This window comes from Pezoporus wallicus, unplaced genomic scaffold, assembly GCF_028554395.1.
Source record: "Pezoporus wallicus isolate ANWC-B61680 ecotype Strahan unplaced genomic scaffold, APGP_CSIRO_Pwel_v1 contig_227, whole genome shotgun sequence".
Taxonomy (NCBI): domain Eukaryota; kingdom Metazoa; phylum Chordata; class Aves; order Psittaciformes; family Psittacidae; genus Pezoporus; species Pezoporus wallicus.
In genome coordinates this window covers 16,121,783-16,143,597 of record NW_026635704.1, presented here as the reverse complement: position 1 = coordinate 16,143,597, position 21,815 = coordinate 16,121,783, and the positions used below count along the sequence as shown (strand labels likewise).

At 35.8% G+C, this 21,815-nt stretch overlaps 1 protein-coding gene across 9 annotated transcripts in view; it reads left to right on the top strand.

Annotated features, from left to right (window-relative positions):
- ST18 (ST18 C2H2C-type zinc finger transcription factor) overlaps positions 1–21,815 on the top strand; it is a 169,329-nt gene that overhangs the window by 75,013 nt on the left and 72,501 nt on the right. For 2 of the 9 annotated variants that reach the window (XM_057397767.1, XM_057397765.1), the window contains exons 1-2: positions 561–680; positions 17,485–17,541. The exons of 2 other annotated variants lie outside the window; for them this stretch is intronic. In XM_057397767.1, coding sequence (XP_057253750.1) covers positions 17,539–17,541 — 3 coding nt within the window. In that variant the 5' untranslated portion in view covers positions 561–680; positions 17,485–17,538. Of the gene's footprint in view, positions 1–550; positions 681–17,484; positions 17,542–20,928; positions 21,036–21,815 lie in introns of those variants that run through there. 5 more of the 9 variants (XM_057397768.1, XM_057397769.1, XM_057397770.1 and 2 more) reach the window with 5 other exon arrangements.

Here is a 21,815-nt window from a genome sequence, read left to right as displayed (position 1 = left end):
GTTGCCTGTAGTAAGGAAGTTAATAAATAAATATCACCCACATACACACATATCCCCTCCCCAATGTGTGAAAGGCGGTGTATTTTATTAGTGCTGCTTTTCTTATTTAAAGGGGTTTAATTGTGATAACGTGATTACACTGAAGCATGAACTGCATGGAGAAATTAACAAGCAGAGAAACAGTGATATGCAGGGCCCCCAAGGTTCCCCAAATTGAAGGTGACCAGTGCAAACCCAGTGAGTATCCTTTTCCCTTCTTTGCCCTTGTTTTTGCCTTCATCTCCTATCACTTTATTACCTGAAAATAACTCCCAGGAAAGAGTAAACCCTCATGAGACACCTCTGTGGTCCTGTATTTTTTTTAGTGATTTACTGCAAATATATTCAGCATTTTGACTGATTAAATAGACCTTCCGCAACCTTGAGGGTCACTGTGTAGAGTATGTACATAGAAAATGCATCAGCCCATTGTACCCTGGCAGCTAATGAGATTGGTCGTTAAGTAAATGACACAAAGCCTACAAAAAAAGCTTAGCAGCTCACTAGAGTATCACAGAGTGTCCCTGCACACCACACAACGACACAAACAGTGGACTAACCTAGCCCACCCCTGCTTTATTCTACATCACTGCTTCCCTGATGTCAGCGTGAGAGGCAGAACAAAGGCTAAAAGGCACACGGTAAGTCAGTCTGACAATTATGCCCTAGGGAGAAAGTAGAGCAAATCTTAGCCTAGCCATGGGGTTGAAAGTCCGTTTCTAGACAAGTAGGTCATAATGAAAGGATTTTTTTTCCCCCCATCACTTCACGAAGGGGAGAAAAATGTCTCTGGAATCAAGGATGGGTTTGTTTGTTTGTTTCATTTTCTCTCCGTCTGATTTGCCAGTTTACAAAAGTTTGTGGAATTCTGAAAGTAATGTGAAACAGTGTGTTTTGTGATCTAGATATTGCAATTATAGTGTAATGGAATAAATACTCTTTGTAAGAACTGCTGCAGAATAATCACTGATTCAGATGTACATCAACATCTGACAAACTTTGCAAACAGAAAGTTTCTTTTTACTTCTTTGTAAAATTCTGCTGAAAATGTGTTCTATGTATGAATGCACATTTAAATCCACTAGCCAGCTACTTACCCTCTTAAATACCTAGTACAGTTTTTACAATTATGCATATATAAATGAGTTGTTGTTGTAATTTTGGGGTGGTTTTTTTTTAAAGCAGATTTTTAACTGCTATCTATCTCACTGTTGTTTTTTGTGTGAGATGAAATTAAAAAGTTGAAGATAGCTGTTAAACAGACAATACTTATTTTCTTTGCACAGGAGCAAAATATTCAGCTGATAACTTAGAACAGCAGATACCTTCTTGTGTAACCAATAATAAAATCATTTCTAGCTGTGTTTCAGTTTAGTATCTTAGGTGTCTTTATTTTGCTGAAAAATGGCAACAGGAAGTTGCTAGAAAGTCTTGTTTGCATCGCTAAAATGTTTCTGTCTGCTTTGCACTCTAGAGGCTCAGGGGATCTTTGGTTCAAAATGGCATGATATTACTGATATTATTGCAAGATGCCTGTGTGAATTCAGTAATGCTTCTCCCCACCCCCTCCCCCCCCCCACAAACCACTGAAAACCGTATATTTCAAGCATGTTTTATCAAATGCAGACAGTTAAAGAAGTGAAGTTTAGATATAAGCCTGCGTTACAGTTGGTTTTGTGGTGTTTATTTTTATTTTGTTTTATTTTGGAAGAGTTATTTAACTCAGGAAAACACTTGTCAATGTATGTGTATTTAGATGTGTCAGGATAACCTGTGCACTTAATGAAAACTCTGCATAGGTCACAGAACTCAGTTCACTGGGATATTTTGTTTACCCAGGGACATACTTTTTACTGTATGGGCAATAAAAGTACCATCACAGCTTATAGGAACTGAGATAAAGTGCAATATTTTAAGATATGCATTTGATAATTCCTTGCAAAAGTGCATGTATCTATGCATATATGCAAATCTGCGTGTGCATAATTATATAAAATATGTACATAAGCAAAAAAAATATGTTTGTCTATACAATATCCCAGTTCACTTAAACTTGGCATATATTAAGTAACAGTTACATCTGCTTTTGCATTTCAGAATAATTCCAACTTAGGAAATTCGATGAAGTAAACAAATTTGAGTAAAATTTTGTGTTTAATTTTATTTTCAATGTTTTTAAGATGTGTGTGTCTCAGCAACGTTTTCCTTATGTTACTTCAGAAAATATGAGATATGCAGGCATCAGAAAAAGAACTTGCTTTCTTAGCTAAGCCCTATAATTCATACCTAATTGTTAGATCAGCAGAGATTCAGTAAGCTATAGAGTTAGAACAAAGTTTTGCTTTGAACTTTGTAATTGATTGTAAGTTTTTGGATCATTTTAGCAGGTAATATTTGAGGATATTTTATGTTCAGGCGCATTACCACAGCTTTTTAAAAATGAGCATATCCCTATGACATTCATCATGGGTTTTATATGTCTATGTGAATGAGAATAAAGGGTATTTTAGCATTTACTACAATAATGATTAAGTTCAGCTGTCCTTTATCTTATTAAAAGAAGAGAGTGATTTTATAGGGGTAAAACACATGCAGCAGAGATACAAAAATCATACTGCTACTGTAATCTGACAGGTTGAGCCACAGTGAGTTTCAATATTTTTTTATGACTTCATTGTATTTTCTCTTGTCTGTCATTTCTTTGGTACTCTTAAGAGAAAAGAAAGCTTGATTTCTGATAATTAATGCTGCTCATCTGATCTACCTGATAAACTATATAACACACCAGATTTTCAGAAACCACTTTTCAATAGACTTTTGGGACCTTACAATCCAAGGCCTTTGCACATATCTTTGTGCACAGCTCCAGGGTACAACAGTGTGAGTTGTGCATGTGGATCTGAAGAACTTTATGGCATTACACCGTTGATTTTAATGGTTCTAATTCAGGTTTTGTATGCTTATAGATTTTCAAGACAGTAATCCCAAAATATCTGATATTCCTGATAAGCAAGTATCTCTAGGTTCAGTCACAGACAATATTCCAAAGGTCTCTGTCTCTCCAAAAGAAAGCATATTAAATAACATACAGAGTCAACTTTATACTCTAGTACATCCGTATCTATATGGAGCATCTAGACCAAAATCTATCTGTTACTCAATTGTTTAATTTTGGAAGTATATATATATGGAACTGGGACTGAGTCAGTTCTTGTAGTTTATGTTTGCATAGTTGTGGATTATTAAAAACTGCATAAGCAGAATTTTAATTATCTTGAATCACTTCAGACTAAAGATACTGTTTAATTAGAGATAAAAAAAAGATTGTCTTCCTCTTAACTCGTTTTAGTGCTTGCATAAAAACTCTTTGGAGAAGAATCGCTCTCATTTATGTTCGCAGAAGACTTCTATTAATACTAGCAAATTTTTGTCTTTCTGAATGACAGATTTCTGGTTCAAGAAGGTGATAACCTAACAGCAAAATTTACTTTATGATGAAAAAGAGGCTTACCTTCTTGGGTAGGTGAACAGCAGGCATGTAAGTGTTTTGAAGATGAGGGGTTTATTGATTTGCTTAATTAAATTCAGGTAACATTTTGCTAGCTCACTTTTCAGGTTTGGTTTCATATGTTAACTTTTCCCTTCGTTAAGGAACTTTGGTTAAAAGGAGCTAGCTTTTCATTTAAAGGCATGTATTTGAACTCCGCTTCATGAGGCACTAGATTAAAAAATAAAAAAGCTTTAGAACTTTTCCAAAATATAGTTTCATATGAGGACTGGAAATCCCAATTTGTTCTTAACAATGTTTCTTCAGGTGGTAGGAAAAGTCACTAGGTCAGCTCTCTATATCTCAGGAGAAAACTTGACACCTTCAGTGTATGTCCGCCCCACAGCACATGTACAGCAGCTGGATTGACACAACATAGTTGTAATGGCTCCAAAGGCACTGTTATGGACTATCAGGTCAATAACCTTTATGCTAAGAAGGATTTACATGATACAGAGTAACGGCTTTGTCATTTCTGAAGTAAAAATCTGCTTTTTAATGAATATTGAAATACTCTTCACATCAGAGATATTACAGTAGTTAAAAAAACCCAACACACATACCTCCTTCCAATAGGAGTTTATATTTGAATATTTGAATAAAATAAATGTTAAAATACTGTAGGTACACAGCTACAGTATCCCAAAGAGAGACTTTTCTGAAAATGTGCTTTCACATATTTTCTTCTTTGCTGTAGTAGAAGAGTGTAGAATATTTTCGTCCTGTGTTCAAAGAGCATTTTTATGATGCAGACCAGAAATAGATTGGGCTTAAGGGGCTTTTTGGTTGTTTTGTTTAATTTTTCTCCTGTGTGATTTTCTCCTACTTCAGGCAGAAGTTTGACACAAACTAACACACACAATATAAATCTTGTTACAAAAGGAAGTTCGAAAGTAAGGGCAGTGGTCATAGAAATCCAAGGTTGTGATTTTTGTCTTAATTTATTTTTAATTACTTTTCTATAATTCAATGTCCTGTGTTAAAAAAAAAAAACAACAACAAAAAAAAAAAAACCAACCTCAGAACATTTAATAAATTTCCTGCATTTTGGAGAAAAATATTTTCTTCATTAATAATGTGGTTAACTCAGCCTGCATCAAGATATGGAAAGTCACAAAATCCTAAACAGAAAGAATGACCATCATAGTAAAAATGAAGAGGCTGAGTACACATGATATTTTAATTTTATCTATCTATCTATCTATCTATCTATAACATTTTATAAAATTAAACACCATTTTGAAGTATGGGTCTGATGGGAATCATCCTACATATAAGCATTTGAGATTTAGTGAACAAAGTGCAACTGAACACATAAATCACTCTAAATAACGTTGACACTTTTTCAGAAGAAACACATATTTAAGGCTCAAGTGTATGGTCAAGCTATTTTATGGAGAGCTTTCCTATTGTATTTGTGAGAAACAGTAGTGTCTACAAAAAGGGTTAAAGAAAATGCATTCTGTTGCATCTGCTTACTAAATCCCTTACTTTAGTAGAAATTCAAATTTTGTAAAGATTATTCGTTTTATTGATGCATATAATTATAATCACAAGCCATCTGCTGATTTGGCAGGCATGGTTAAAATTCTCCAACTCTCATAACCTTTCAAGTACAGTGCCCTTGGGACTCTATTTCACTTTTATATTTTGGAAAACATGTAGGGACAAACAAGAGAGGTCATCTGTGGAAAGTCAGACCTGTAAAACATTAAAAGAATAAAGATCATGATGACTGCTCTTGTTTTAATAGCAAAGAAAGTATTTCCTATTTTATTTCTGACTTCAGGAAGGATTATACTGGTTTCCATCACGCACTTTGGGAATTTGAATTTTTTCTAGGGATTAAAGCTCTCTCCTAGCGCTCCTGGGATCTGGGTTCCAAGTCCAAACTAGAAGAACAAATATTGTTCATTTTGGTTGTCACAGGTGAATAATACACATTTGACCTTGTCCTTAATTTTTCTTTTCATGCTATTTCCATTACATTTCTATTTGAAATGTTTTAATAAATACTATTCTCTGTTTCATTTTTTTTTTCAGAACTTAGCTGTATTGAGTTTCACAGAGAGGCACCTATCACATATTTAGCTTTTACCCATGAAGCTCAAAAGAGAATTTTAATTTAGAGGGCTACATACATATATATATAAGATATAACATGAGTGGCTAACTTTCTTTGCCTTTATAAATGCGTGCCTTTATTTATATTAGCCAAACATTGACTGGTGGCTAGCCACAGTTCCAAATGTTTGGGCTTTGTGCCTATGAGAACAATTCCTTGTGTCCTTTACCATGTTTAGCCAAACTATTTTATACTTGACAATCCTTTCTTTTTTAAATCTTTGTTGTTGTTGTTCTGTTACATGTGGTGTTACTGTGCTGCTTCTAGCAGAAAACATCCATGGGGTGGGGAAATAATCTGGGAGATATTTTCTCTGTCATAATACAAAAATTATCTCATTTCACTGATTTGTAAGGTATTATCAAAGCTCTGAATTAAGATAAAGGGTGTTTTAGAAAGAAAACAGATTAAGGTGGAAAAACTTGATGCAGAATGGCATAGTCCAGTGACTTCCTGATATTAGCAGAAGGCAAAGACAATCATCCCTCAACAGAACTGTCCTGCTGAATGTTGTATTGATGCGTAACTTGCAGGAACAAAAGATGTTACTCACTTCTGTTTAATTAGTGTATCTGAAGGCCTGTATACAACATGCATGCTGCTTTACTCCTTTTGGAGGTTTGATTCTCACCCTGAACCCTCATTATGACAAGCAGGAGGGAAATGCACATGTTTGAAAGTGTCTTCACAGCTGAAACTAAGGAAACAGGCCGAGAGTAGCTCTGGTTTATTTCACAACCAATTAAGTATGACATCTGTTGAAACTCAGGAAATAAGTCTCCCTTCCCCCTGTTCATATACTTACTTAAGCTGACAGTCTTTTGTTTGGATATACTGAATTTTACTCACAAGACTTTTTTTTTTTTAATAAACATACTAAATAAAGAAAACAACACAAAGGCTGATTTTTTGCAAAACTAGGTTTCACTGAGTGTGTGTGAAAAAGCCCTGCTTGACTCACAAATCAAGCAAATAATTGTGTCAATAGTTATTTGCCTAAACACTCACCTTCCATGCTGAAAAAAAGGACATGTTTGTTCCAGGCAATGTAGGCACAATTACATTTTCATTTTTTAAAATCTGGCTCTTTTTGGTTCCCAAGGCCCAGCAAAAGTTGCTAGAAGGAATACGGACTTTAATTTCTTTAATTTTATGGTTGAAAACTTGGCACGGAACAGAAGACACCAAAGTAGGACAGGCTAAAAAAACCCTCTTGGTTGTTTAAAACAAACAAACAAACAAACAAACAAACAAGCAGAATTAAATGCAGAGCCACTGTCACTGGTGATATCAGTTTTCTCAAGTATACAATAGCTCATAGTAAACCAAGCAAAAAACACAGGTAAACTTCAATAGCAGACTCAGACTTAAGAAAACTACAGTATTCAGCATCAGAAGTTAATAGTTCAAGTTGAGAGACACATCCCATTATTAGACATTGATCCACGGGATGCATTTATTTATCAGGAAATTCTGTTCCTTCATAAAAAGCTGTCCAATCCTAATATTGAAAAGATGGTATTTCAGTCCATATTAGCTCCCAGTGTTCAGTTTTCCTCTGTTGTGCTAGGAACTTGATTGTTTTAATTCTTCTATATCTAGATAAAAAATATTTGCCATGACCTTTTTCTTTCTCTGCCTCAACACTGTATTCTCCTGTGCCTCTGAAGCCACACTCTTCATAGGAAAGCTGTGGCTAACTCTCCCTTTCTTTAATTTACACCATCCACTAGTGCTCCCTTTTATTTGTTCATCAGCTTCATTTTGTTGCCAGTTCTTTCTAACAAGGACTGGCACTGCCTTCGCTCCTGGAGGATGGTTCCCTACTTTATTTCGCTTGCTTTTTCATCTCTATTTTAAAATACAGCTCAAAGCTGCATAGTGTACGAGTTATTTAAGCTGCAAGATGCTGGTCAGCAATTGTTGTAGGTTCCCTGGTTAGAAACCCTCTGGTGAAATATCAGTGTGCGCAGTAGAAGTGTCTAGACCTGAGCCAGTCATCCAGGTTCTCTTTACAGTCAGGAGAAAGAAAAAGACATTTGTTGGATGCGATTCATCTCACCCTGAAGTAGAGGTATGAAGTAAGTAAGATCACACATCACACATCTATACAGCAGCAGAAATGCCTACACGTTTCCTACAGGCTACCCAGAGGTGATGGGAGGCCAGCGGTTATTACTCAGAAATATGTATCGGCATTTCAGGCATGTGAAGGTAGTGAGGTGAATCCTGTCTTTTCTGTACAGCCTACAAACTACTAACAGAGAGCAGAAAACAAAACTGAATATTGCTGTGCAGATCAGAGGACCAAATTTTGCCCCTGAAATGTGATATTTGCAAAAGAGAAGGGGGGCAATTCCCTTCATTTCTTAGAAGTCTCTATATGTACTTTCAGAAAAGGATTTCTTTTCTCAAAACTAATTCTTGAAAAATAAGAAGAAATTGTCTATAAAGATTTAATGGTATCTATTAATTTCAAAATGCAGTAGAGTTTTCTATGTTAAGCCAGCTGGTTTTTTTTGAACACTGCTGATAGAAACATTTCCAGACTCAGCTCCACATTCTCTTTCTCCTGTTGGTCTCTAATTGAGCTCTGCAGGCACATGCAGTGGTGCCTCTGTGATTTCTTTCTCTCTTGGCTTTCAAGACTGTTTCTCAAGCTTCAAGGTAATAGAAGAATAGATTAGATGATGGTTTTGCACTATATCTATGAGTGATTACAGTGATTCAATGTTTCTCATGCTATCATAAAAACTACAAGCAAGCTTTCAATTCGAAACTTCAGTTGCTGTGCATCCTTTTCATAGATATCAATTATCGCTTTCCATGTTTGAAGAGATTTGGTGACACAAATTTTGATTTTTTTGAGGATTATTTTTTATACACATAGCTTTAGCACATAGGTGTTTGTTTTTTTTAAACAAATCTTCATCTTTTAAAGCTCTAGGGACATGTTCACAAAGTTTCATCAGATTGTGAGATGAAGTGCTTAAATTGTATTTCTAAGTAAGCAACTCAGAATTTCCTCAGGAATCAGAGCTGGATGGAGCTCCATTAAGCTGTACTAACCCTTATGTAGTGGATGGTACCTGTGGAACATCATGTGGCTATACACTACCCTAATTTATACCATGAGAGGCACAGGCTGGCCTTGAAAGCAGGGCTCCATAGCAAGGTCTCTGTCAGTCCCTTGCTTTTTCATACTCTTTCCCTGAGTGGAACATAGCCACAGCAGTAAACTCTGCTGTAAGATTACGTTCAGCTTGACCTAATTTTATAACAACAAGTTTTACAAAAGGTTAGTACCTTTTTGCCTCCAGTAGCACTTTCACAGATGAGACTTAAAGTCAATGAAAATCATGCCCAAAACTGTGGGCATGCAAAGTTCATTACAGTATAAATTGGCAGCAGTTCAATAAACATAAATCTTTAGACTGATTTAATGTTTATCCTGAAAAGCTTAACCTGCTCAGATATAATGTTCTCAGAATTTTCTTCTCAACAATCAACATTTCATTGGCTGCCATTAAAAAGTGTCTTCCTAAATATCCCTAACTCTTTTGAGTAGCTTGAGAAAATAAACAGCTTTGGCCCTGAATGCTTTGGACCCAATGTTATTTATAGCACCAATATTAGTAATACCTCTTATTTTTATTGTTATTAATGTGAATATTGTGCTACCAGGTTGGGATCACAGGGAATAGTACTGTAATATTGAAGAAGTGCAAGTTGCTTTCAGCCTCAAGCAACAGGTTCAGCATTGTAGACACCTTTCAAATTATGTAGCTTCCTTTCCTATATATTTGTGGGGTTTTGGTATTTGTTGTGTGATGATTTTAAGTGGACACAGTCTGGAAAACAGGATTTTTGACCCTAAATTTGTTTTGAAGATGCCATTTAGTTTGCCTCCTCCCTCCTGAATCTCCAAGAGGGATCTGCATAGTAGACTATCACCAAGCCCACTGCCTCTTTAGAGAAGCTGTTTCTAGCATCCCAGCTGCTTCAGTGTACAGCCTGAAGTCTATTTCCAGCAGAGAACCAGCAAGCCTTGTTACTGACGGCTCAAGTTAAGCAGACTGCATCTCAGGAAAGGGTGAAACTCAGTCCAAAGGGGTTAAGTTTTTATATTCACTAAGTAGAGATAACTTGTTCCCTGTTTTCCTGTCTGTGGATGAAGAAGACATAATCTTGAGAACTCGGGAAAAGACAAGCCGCTAGCACGTGAAGACCATTGAGTAGATGGAAAATACCTGTGCTATCCCTGAGAATTCTTCCTTTAACATTGAGTGAGATAGTGTATTGGAAGAAGGAATAGTCTCTTAAGCAAAGGGAGAAACTGAGACAAATTGACATTACATAACAGTGTTCCCTGGCCTGACCTGAGTGGTCAGAGATTTCTGTGAATCATTAAGCCCAGTTAATGCATCTTCAGGAAGTTTGCTTTCACATAAAATTACAACACTGAACAAAATTGATTCTAATAAAGCAATAAATATCTTCCTTTTAAAAGACTATAATTACACAGCCCACATTTTCTCATTGCTTAATGTCTGAGGTTGTCAGCATAGCTTACACAATTTCAGGTGCCCAAGAGGAAGGTAGCTAGCTATAGTGACGTTCAAAGGAAATAATACTACTTCTTTTCCAGATGACTATTCAAGTAATCCCTTGAAATCCCATGGTGGTTTTGCCTTGGCATATTCAAAAGCAAATTTATCATATTTTGAGCTGCCAGTCCTGCAAGGTTAATCTGGACCTGGAAAGCTCAAGTTTCTTCATATTTCTTCTTTTTTCATATTTCTTTCATATTCAATGACCGTATTCCTGCCTTAGATTTTTCAGTCACCACTATCTCATATGACAGCTAGCAAGGAATTCAGCCTCAAAAAAGATCTTCATGAGCAAGCCTGTTGCAGGTACAACTGCAAATAGTTTAGCTCATTCTCACATAACATGTACTGTGTTGTGTCCCTGTGGTTATGGTGAAAATTTACTTTCTGTACTAACAGCTACAGATCTCACTCCTAGGAAATCTGCTCAAATCAGGGCAACCTCTATATAAAAGCTTTAGCACAGAATTATGTTTTGAAGACTGTGCTAGCTTAGATTCCTGCCTTTAGTTATATGAAAACCAAGCATTTTCTGATTGTTGACCCAAACAAGCTCTGTCACATTGACTGTCTTTAGCCACGGCCTTTGAAGCCTCCCAATGGAAAGCTGGAATAACCAATAGTGAGTAACTGTAGGTGCTCACTGCTGCCGTGGAGGAACTCACACTCTTAATTTCTTGACAATAAAAGGCATGAAACCCCTCCCTGTTAAAAGAGTTAGCCTTTCCAAATAACCCTAGTTTTTTTAAAGCCCTTTAAGAGGACATATAAAAATTACATATGACGATCAGTCTTGATCTTTTACAGCTATAAAGATTATACCCTGTTCACCCTGGCTAGAAAATTATGTTCTATTTACTTGTTATTGAATTACCTTCTAGAATTATGTGAAAACATTAACAGGTCGCTGAAAGCTTTAGATCATTGTCTCATTAGAGTTTGCCATAAAAATAATGCAAACTCTTTCCTTAAATGCATTACTTTTTGCACTACTATCTCTTCTACTGCTTAAAACAATATTTTATAAAGAATTAATAAACATCCTCAACTGACAATCAGGTAAGACAAGCCAGATAGCTACATGGATCTAATCTTCCTTCTATAAGCTATTATGCAATAGTACAAAACAATGAATTTTCATTATTTTTCATGTCCTTAGATTCCTACTTTTGTTTTTTAACTCAGTAACTTTCAGAACATGGTATTGGTCTGAAAAATACAGTTGTTTCCATGAAAAGGGACATGGGAATGGAAGGAGTTTTATGTATTTTTTTAAAAACTGCTTTGCAAATTCTTTGCACAACAAACCTCGCCAATATGTAAACAGGGCTCCAGCTACTGTGTTTGTCCACAGCTAGAGCTACAGATGAACACAGTGTAGTTGTGTGATGACAGGAACAGCTGACTCATTAGTAGACAGCAGTGAAAGGTAATTAACCCTGGGAAAAGTACAGCTGCCATGCGAGCTGTTCCTTTCTGTAGGATCTGATTAGAAATTAGTGTTAAACCACTGATTCTTTAAAAAAATGTCATTGATAATTCACTTTCTCTCTCAGGTGTGGCCCCTAAAAGAGGCCTAAGATAGAGCGGGTGTACAAAAGCTCTTCTATCTAAAGGCCTTTTCTGAGAAAAGTACACACCTGTTTGGCTGCTTTTTGACTTTTCTTAACCATGAATATTGTCCCAGCTTTGAATGCTTCTAGGACACCCTTGCAGTCTATGGCCAATGCAAAGAATGCATTGTCAAAATGATTTAAGGTAAAACATTGTCGGTTGCCATAATGGCACTTTTAGTGAGGCAGATTAAAACTCACAGCTACTACTTCTTGTGTCAGGATGTAGTTCTGATGCAAAATGATGCACCCCACTTCGAACGAAAACAAAAATCTGTCTCCTGGGGTAGGTGAGCACAGGATATGAAAAAAAGGATTACACCCTGAGCATGAAAGCCATCCCCGAAGCCCACCCCTTTTTCCACACACGTCTTGGCATTTGAGGTGCCAATAGGAGAGGCAGAACCCATGATTTAATGTGACATCCAAACAACAAGCCAGTCTATGACATATATTCAGACACCTGATACAGGGCTACTTATCAAGAATGACATAGCTATCAACTATAATGGCCAAATTTCATTAATGTGTTATTGGAATTTCTAAACTGCTGTTTATTATTTACAGTTGTTGTATTCAAAATAATTTTTAATCATCTTATTTTGCAAGATCTTCTGGCCAGGACTGTATCTTTATATGCCTGTGTGAGTAATATTAAGTGTATGTGAGTGCTTTCATATGCAAATTGCATGTATTATTGCAGTCCATGAGAATGCTCTGGGTGTTTTCAACTGAGCCAGGCTTCAACTAGGGAGTCTGAAGAGCAACTATGTTTAAAATGATAAAGTTTGTAAGACATCTCTCTATAGGACTATATTTTTCCTTTTGCTTAAGTCAAATTTGATGAAATGGGATGAGTAATGGATTAGTATTATTTTACCAGTGCACAGTAATATTACAAAGATATTCATCTTTGGTGTCATTTTTAATTCAATATTGTTTAGTGGTACAATGGACCATTTTCTTGCCATGCATCTAATATGCTCCCATTGAAAGAAACCTTTCTCTTTCAGTTTTTTTTAAATAAAATGTGGTGCTTACTGGATATGATATTTGAACTTAATGCCACCATGAACAGAAGTTCATATATATATATATAATAAGTATATATATATAAATATAAACACACCTTATTGATATTTTTAATGCTGAAAACAAAACCACTCAATGCAAAGTGGTGAAAGTTATTTCCTAGGAGAATATTTCTCTTCACAGGAAAACAAGTGAAACAGATTTTTAAGATGAAGATCTGACACGCCAAGAGTACAGTGATCTCTGGATTGCAAATAGTTAGAATAGAAATGTGTTTTAAATTATTTTGCCATTCATCATGAATTAGTACCCATTCTTCTCAGAACTGTCCTTTTCTATTTGTTCTTTTTTTTTCCTTTTTTTTTTTTTTTAGTAAAAAAAGCTCGAAGAGAAAAAGGAAACAATATTTTTCTTGGAAATCCTCAGTAATAGCATAGGCTTGAAGTATCAGGTTGGGCTTCAGAGGAAGTGAAAGGATGAGCAAGCTATTAAACTGATGAACGCATGAGGATGAAAATAATATTCACTACCTTAAAGCACGGTTAGAAATGCACAAAAGCACTTCACAGCACTCTACACCATTATCCTCCTCTAGCTGAAAGGTGAAGAGACTTGCTGAAGGTCACAAAACAGATCAATGGCAGAGGCAGGAAGGGAGTTCCAAAATTCCTTTTTCTCCCAGTTATTACCCATGGTTCCTCCTGTTTATTCCTCTAGCAGAAGACAGGTGCCATTTTAAGAAAAAACTTCATCCTACTCCATAATCATATGAGGGTCTAAAAAGAGAATTTAGACTGCCATCCCTGCTGCCACTGACCTCTAAGCATAATTTTGAACCCTCTTTTCATTGCTCCACACACCTGACCCAAATATTCACTGAGCAAAACATTTTCAGATAAGAAGTCTGTCCCACTGAACTTTTTACATGTGCATTGGTATCTGACAAATTTTAATCTTTTTTTTTTTTTTTTCATATCCTTTGCTACTTTGATTTTCAACATGTTATTTTTGTTCTTGGTTTGTTTTTCCTTGTACTCTTCAGTGTGTTCCCGGGATCTCCAAGGGCAGTGCATAGTGCAAGCAAGCCCCATTATATTTAGCAGTTAGGGTCATTACAAGTCTTTTAGGTGGTGGCAGACTGTACTTCACATGGCACTCTTGAAGTTAATGAACATATGTGATTTGCATGTTGAGGGAAGGCACACTTCTTCCCTTTGTGTGACTTTCGCTTTCTTGGGACATGTCTGTCATGCTTAATGAAGAGACCTTGTTCAGAAAGGGGATGAATGCATAGGGTAGCAGAATGGTAGTTATATTTCTTTTTATAAAAACAGTTTGTATTTTTAGGTTCATTGTTCCTTTTGACTCTATGTCAGAGTACGTTCTATGAGCTAATTAGCTGTGAGTTTTGTTCAATGTAAGAATTGTGTTGTCCTAATTCTGGGTATTAAATCATTTCCCAAAAAATTGGCCGGAACTGTCAGGAATCACAGGGAAAGAATATAGCAATCTAGATTAAGCTTGTAGGTATTTGAGAAGTAACCACTTTTACTTGAATCTAATCAGCTTCAGCACTTCTGTAGAGGTTCAATGCAATTATAACAACACCCCTGTAAAATCACCCTTCAAACCCACTGGTTCATGTGACTAGCTTGCTGGAAACAGTGTACAGTACAAAGGCTGTAGTAGTGGTGGCTAGTAGTAGGTGTGTAGCAGTACCACAACTGGACCAGGGTCTTTCTGGTGTTGAAGGAAGTTATAGCAGAGCAATTAAAACAACACAATTTCATAGTTCTTAGACTGATCTGTGTGCTCAGGCGTCTCCCACTGGCCTCAGTCCTGAAACTACTGAGCACCCCTTTGATGAGCAGAGCATAGATGAAGTCAGTAGCAGCCGTGTTCCCCCAAAGTACCTCACAACAGAGATGACTCCAGGCAGGGAAAGTCATCCAGGCTGAAAAACAGTAAACATGTTTTAAAAGAAAACAAACCCTGTGTTCCAGAGTCAATGATGCATGCTCTTTGAACTTTCTTTTAAAATTGCTCTGAAATCATAAGGTTGTTATGGTGTGGTTTTACTCAAAATAATGCATATCATTGTAACACAAGCCTTGAAGTTAAGTGGCTACTTTAATGAAACATAGTTACCATAGTTACAGCAGCAGAACAGAGAATAACTTTTAGTTCTTTTGAAGCTATGAATTAGTTTAAAAAGAGGAAAAGGAAAAAACAGGCATGCAGAAGTTTATTATTCAGTGTTTCATGCCTGATCAACTCTAAAAAAGAAAAACTCTCCCTAGACTAGGCCATTAACATTTTCCAACTGAAATCTGTAATTGCCCATCAACAAACACAAAATTGCATTTCAACACTTCAGTATGTCTATTTCCATTTTTTCTTTTTTTTTTTTCATTTTTTCCCCTAAAGAAACACATTTTTCCAAATTTCTGCTTTCAGCGTTTTTTTAATAACTGACACTTTACAGCATCTTGGTTAGGAAAAAAAAAAAAGGTAAAAAGAAAGTCCTAAAGGCAAAAGTACGTTGATAAACACAAATCATGAAAACTATGGTCTAGCTCTATTATTCGTCATAAACACTACCCTAAGGCTGATGAGAGGGGAGTGAGAATTTGTCATAGTGAAGATGTCTTCTAGGACCAGCTTTCTTGTTTTTCAGTTTAGAATTGAAATGTGCTCTATCCCTGAAGCGTTAATGGAGGTCACTGCTGTTACTCTCCTTTACTGTGTCAAAGCAAAGGAGTTCCTACTTAGTTGACTATTGAGAAACAAAATGATTTTCATTCCAGTATATCACCTTCAGCTTATGCGCCTCAAGAGCAGTGGTGATTAACAGGACTTTTACAAAGTTTCTGTGTAGTTACAAGGACAGCTTCAATCTTCTGTCATTTTTTTGCATTAGCTATGATTATGCTTTTACCACCAAAATGCATTTATTTTAAAGGTAACAATACAGACTCAGAGAATAGCTTATGTTTCATCTATATTTATCAGCACTCACTGTACATTTGTGTCTTCATTACCAGGAAATATTAAGGGACATTGTGCCATCTATTCCTGTTTACAGTTTATTATGCAGAGATAGGAAACACTTAGCATGTAAAATGAATGTAGAAATTATTCCTGGATAGAAACACGGACATTTCCCACTCGTTGGCTCTTTCTCCTCCATCACCGGATCAGAGTGTAATTGTCAGTAATCAGGCCTGCTTGCTGCTGATAAAACCACTCTGAATGCTAGCAGCCTTCTTTGTGTGATGACTCAATTATTCCAGAAGTGCCTCATCAAATCTGCCCCATCAGCTGGGCTAATAAATAAGGAGAAGAAACTGGCCCCCCAAAGCAAATTATAAATCCATTTGCATTAACCATTTCACTGGTCCATGATCTAGGCAGAAATAAGCATGGCAGATTGTGTTAAGCTTATTTGAATATGTTTATAATGTTTACAGCATGCAACCTTTTTTTTTTTTTTTCCACAAGGTGTTGGAATTATCGGTCATGAATAGCATCTAAATGCAGTTATGTTAATTACAGCAAAGCCTCAGGCATCTTTGAGGAATAGTTTGTTGCTTAAACCAGGTGAAAGTTAAACCCTTCTGCTAGGTGAAACACAATCTTGCACATGGCATTGGAATCGCTGCCATGTTTAAAAGACAGGATGAGTGCACGAGATGTGATTTTACAGGTACTGGAAGGACAACTACCTGTGTTAACAGGCTGTCTGCATTGGTAACATGACATGCTCTTCATATCATAGTATAAGTAAGTAAGAATGATAAAGTTTAGCATTATACTTGGGGAAAGAAAATACAAGTTGAAACAGCAATAATTCTGATCCATGTGTACTATGTACCTGACAAAACAAGTGGAAAGGGGAGTACTCTGCCCCATGGAAATACCTTTCTGAAGTTCAAATTGTATAAAAGATGATGTTTCCAAGTAGACTGCTTCAGATTTCCAAGGCTGCCCATGTAGTAGTAGTGCAGTGAGGGTGTTATAGTGAAGCACTGGAAGGCCAAATAAAAGTAATTTGTTTACTCATGTGCTGAACATCACACATGCACTTAAGGATCTCAGTGAGGTGACCCATAGGTTTGTGCAGAACTTCATGTGTAAGGTTACGTACTGCAATCTGTTCGGGATAAAGATCTTACTGCACTCAAGAGCTCAATATTATCTTCATTCATTTGTAATGGCATTTTTGCTTTCACATATAATACTAAATGCAAATACTAAATATCTTGTGTTATTTTATCTTGAGAAAGAGAGATCACTGTCCCTGTAGAAACACAAAAAAAATGTTCAGGGCTCATAGAGGTGACCACACTGGATTTGGTTTCCTTCCATTCTCAGTTAACAAATCACAAACTGTTGTGACTGTTCATTTTCATATTTGCAATATACCAACTAGTGAGGTGGTAAATGAGAGAAAATCAGATTCATCTGTTGGAAATGATATCCATTATACTTGAAAAAGTTTTTTTTGGTCTTTTACAGATGTAGTACCGCTTTGTGTACTGCAGCTCTGACAGAGAATACAACCTCAGACTTATGGTGAGATAATTTGTTAATGTACAGTATGTCTTTATTCATTATTAAATGCTCAGGAACTCTCTATTAATCTGACATGAATGAATGGACTTTTACCCATAGATGATGGGTCAACAAGAATGGTTGCTTGAAGGGATTTGTCACACTCATCAGATGTTAAGGATCAGGGCCCAAATGGTGATTCACATCAGTATCCTGAAATGACTCACAGATCTCAGTAGGATGGCACTTCAGAGTCAGCAGTACAAAATTATGTTGCTCTGGAAATGGATATAAACTTAAGTATGAATTACAAATGTTCCAGGTGAATTCACTGAACAATTATATTGACAAATCAAGCAACTTATTTATTCCATGTTTTAGGGTTTATAAAGTTTATTATTCTAGTTGAATTGAGGTGATGGTTGAAAAGGGTAAAGTTTTTTTTTGCAGGAAGGCAAACTTCACCTTCAGGATTAAAAAAAAAATCTGTTCAGATGTATAAATCCTTTTGAATCTTTTACTAAAACAGACAAATGAGTTAATGCGAGCTGTGACTTAATCGGGCCAAATTAAGATGCATGTAGACTTAAGGGGAGTGATCCCACAAGAGAACCTTGATTGACAAATACGTAAGTTAGATCTACCAGTTTTTCATCAACAATAATTTTATCATCAAAGTCTCCTATAACATAGATGTTCTTTATGGGCTTTTGAGGCTGAGATCCTAATTTTTTGAGTTGTTATTGCAGACTTCTATCTACATTTCTTGCAATGCAATTGCAACGCAATTTGGCCCAGGATTAATTTTATAGTTCATAAAATATACTAAAAGAAAGTATTTCACAGTAATTTATTGTATAAGATCTTGATGTTGCAGTGAATTCAACACTAACTCTTGTTTGCTACCTGAAGTATTAGATTTGAAATGTAAGTTGGTTCTTGGAGAGTGGACAGAGGTGACGCATAGTTTATGTTCCATTAGGGGTATGTCACATCCCATGACACAGCATAATCCTACACACTCTGTTTATAACATGACAGATGCATGACATTGTATTAGACTTTTTGTGAAACATCATACCTTCTAGTGTGGGTACTCACCCGCAAATCAGCTGTATGGCAGCCAGAACCTGTTATGTGAAAAAAACAAAAAACAGCACACTTAAATTTACTGACCAGCAACTTCTGTTGTGATTAAACCCAGAGAGGTTCAGGCTTTACAGGTTTTATAAAGTCTCACTTTTGTCCTACTGTAGCACTCTCTACTTTACAAGATATCTGATGATGTTGCATACAAGGCAGATGGGAGTAAAGTAATAAATGGCACTGTTGCATGTAGTTTTACAGCACAATCTTAAAATCTTTGCCCCAGCCCAGGCCAACCTCCTTTTCTTAAAAGGAGGATTTTCAATTTATTAGTTTATCATGCAAAGTTAAATGTGAAAAGTTTTGTGTATTTTACTGTCTTTTGTGCACTTTTGCAAGAGGATCTCAGCTGTGCTCTCTTAACTCTCAGTCCCTTAGGATGAGAGAGACAGCAGATGGGGTTAGGGCAGAGGGCTGATGCTTCTGACAGCAAACGGCCTGGTTGTTGAGTGGAAGCTGTGAGCGTCAGGAAGCTCCTTTTCCCCAGAGAACCAACTAACCACTAAAGAAAGTTGAAAATGAGCCCTTTGAGAAACGCTATTAAAAGTAGTGAAAAATTGCAATTGTGCAGATGATGTGCTGCTGTGTGGTTATTCGGATGCTAATGAGTTTGACATTAGGGAACTCAAAGGGTTTACAGCTACTCCCTTATGTGATTTAGTGCTTTATTGGCAATCTTTGAGAAAATAAATGAAAAATATATTGCTAATAGATACATAACATGATAGGATTTTACACAAAAATACTGCTAAGTTTTAGGCTTTAGAAAGAGCTTTGTTCCCCCTTGTAGCTATTTTCTGATCTTTTTTTTAGGTTAGTGTGTTTTGAACAAAGAGGAAGGGGTAGGTAGAAAGCTTTAAGACTCCTTTTATTTTTGTTTTTTTATGTGGTTTGTTTGGTTTTTTTTTCCATGGATGTTGAAATAGAGTAAGGGGGAAAGAAGCCTTTGAGGATAAACATCTTTTTCCAGCACCATATTGGCTAGGAAACTGCTTTAAAAAATCTTTTCAGTATTGTTTTGTTCCAGGTTTTCCCCTTTCTTTATGATCTTGCATCTGTTGTCTGCTTTGCTATTCGATAAAAGTGTACTTATTTTGATTAAAAGTTATTGATGCAATGCAACTAAATATTCTATCTATTGGGACTCAAGCAGAAATTAATCAGTCAATAAACTCGAGCTTACCTGAAAATCTGTTTAGAATAAGATTTCGCCAATTTCAGAAGTGTAACAACACAAATTTTACTGACAAAACTTCATCAGATATCATTAAATAAGTAGTTAAAGTTTCACCCTCATGTTCCAAAAGTTTATCTGCAAACTTTGGCATAATTGGAATACATTAACTGAATAAATCATTTTTACTAAATACACTGTATACTTTGAATTTGCAGGTGACAGTAACCTGTAAGTGCCTGCTAAGTACCTTTGAATTTGCAGGTGATAGTAAATTTTTTATATTTTGGTCGCTAATGTGAGGAGTGTTGCTAAAATAAACCCTGTCCTTAATAACTGCTCATGGTCAGATTTTTCCAGGTTGCAAGTGCCTACAACTTTAAGTGTTTGAAGTGTTTGGCTATACATTATTTCCGAGTGTGAGATTCTCAGCATTGTACACTCAGATATAAATTTCTACAGCTCTTCTTCCCTCATTGTTACTGTTTTAGCCTGAGTTTCCTCACGGAAAGTAATAAAAATTGGTCATGGAAAAATGTCAAGGATTTTCTTCAGTTTGATTATGGTGAGAACATTATCAGTCTTCCAAACATTAAACTCTGATATTCAAAACTGGAAAAAAAAGAAAACTGAGGGGTTTTCTGCTATTACTAAAATATTTCATAATGTTTCTCATTTATTTCATAGCATTTACCAAACTGTTTTACTCAGTCAAAGGGGTTCTTATGCAGTAAAAACATTGACTAACGATTTCTACAGATAGAAACAGGATATTTGTCTGTGTAAAAGAAGAAAATAATTTCTTTGAGCAGGTCTATTTCAAGCTGTTGTAAAGGGCATTAAAATATAAAGAAATTACCATGGCAAAAGAAAAATTGCTATTCTTTCTGTCTTTTAGAAGCATCATCGATGCCTTTATACTACACCTATAAAAGCATACAAGAAAACAGTGCATTTAGTTTAAAGAGTCCTGTTTCACCTGTTACATCTATGTTTTATTTAGTAGAGCTGGTTTTCAGTTTTCTTTCTTTTTTGTTTTTTTTTTTCTTTATTTGTTTGCTTGCTTGTTTGGGTTTTTTTTTTCCCAGAGAAAGAATTTCAAGATTATCTGTTAAATCAGGCAAGGCATCTTGGGCTGAGTGACGAATTTGGTCCTTTGGAATCTGCATATATTTTCACCAGGAAACACACAAAGGTGGGATAATATATTTACAAAAAATTAGTCAAAATATATCTATATTAACACTAGAATATTATTTGGTTTCATGTATAGTGTCTTGTACAGGAGTCTAGGACTATTTTTCTTGCAGACCATTTACTGTTATGAGATCAGCAATCTTCAAGAGTTAGGTATAACAATATTGAACAATTGAAAAAGATATGAATCTTTGTAAATACCTCAAAATTCTAGTTTTGAAGTTTCAGAACTACACTGTTGGCATTACATACTGATGGGAACACAATTATCTTTGAATATGTAAGACTCCAGGAGTAAGGATATTTTTCATAACGCCATGCTTAAATTTAATCTGCGAGAGATAGTATATTTGTGATTTTTCTTTTTAATGATGATTATTAAGTTTTTTTACCTACATATCAGATGGGTGGCATAAAAACTTTGGTGTACTTGTAAAAAATGTCAAGATGCCAAAGCATTTCTTTTCTTTTTGAATACTGCCAGTTTCTCTCTTCTAAAAAAATATATTTAGTACCTAGCCTAGGAAATAGTGACAAGACATTGAAGTATGTACAAATTAAAAATCCAGAAAATAGATCCTCCAGAAAGTACTATTACACATTGGCCTGGGTTGAGCTGCATTTCAGCACTATAAACTATATAATATTTCTCTACATTTAAAAAGCTAGCAGTTGCCCCTTAATTTCACAAAGCTGTGACTCTGCCCTCTAAACCCTTGGTAAAGAAGACTAATAGAAATACTTGGCACACATTGGTTACCTAAGGGAATAATAGAAC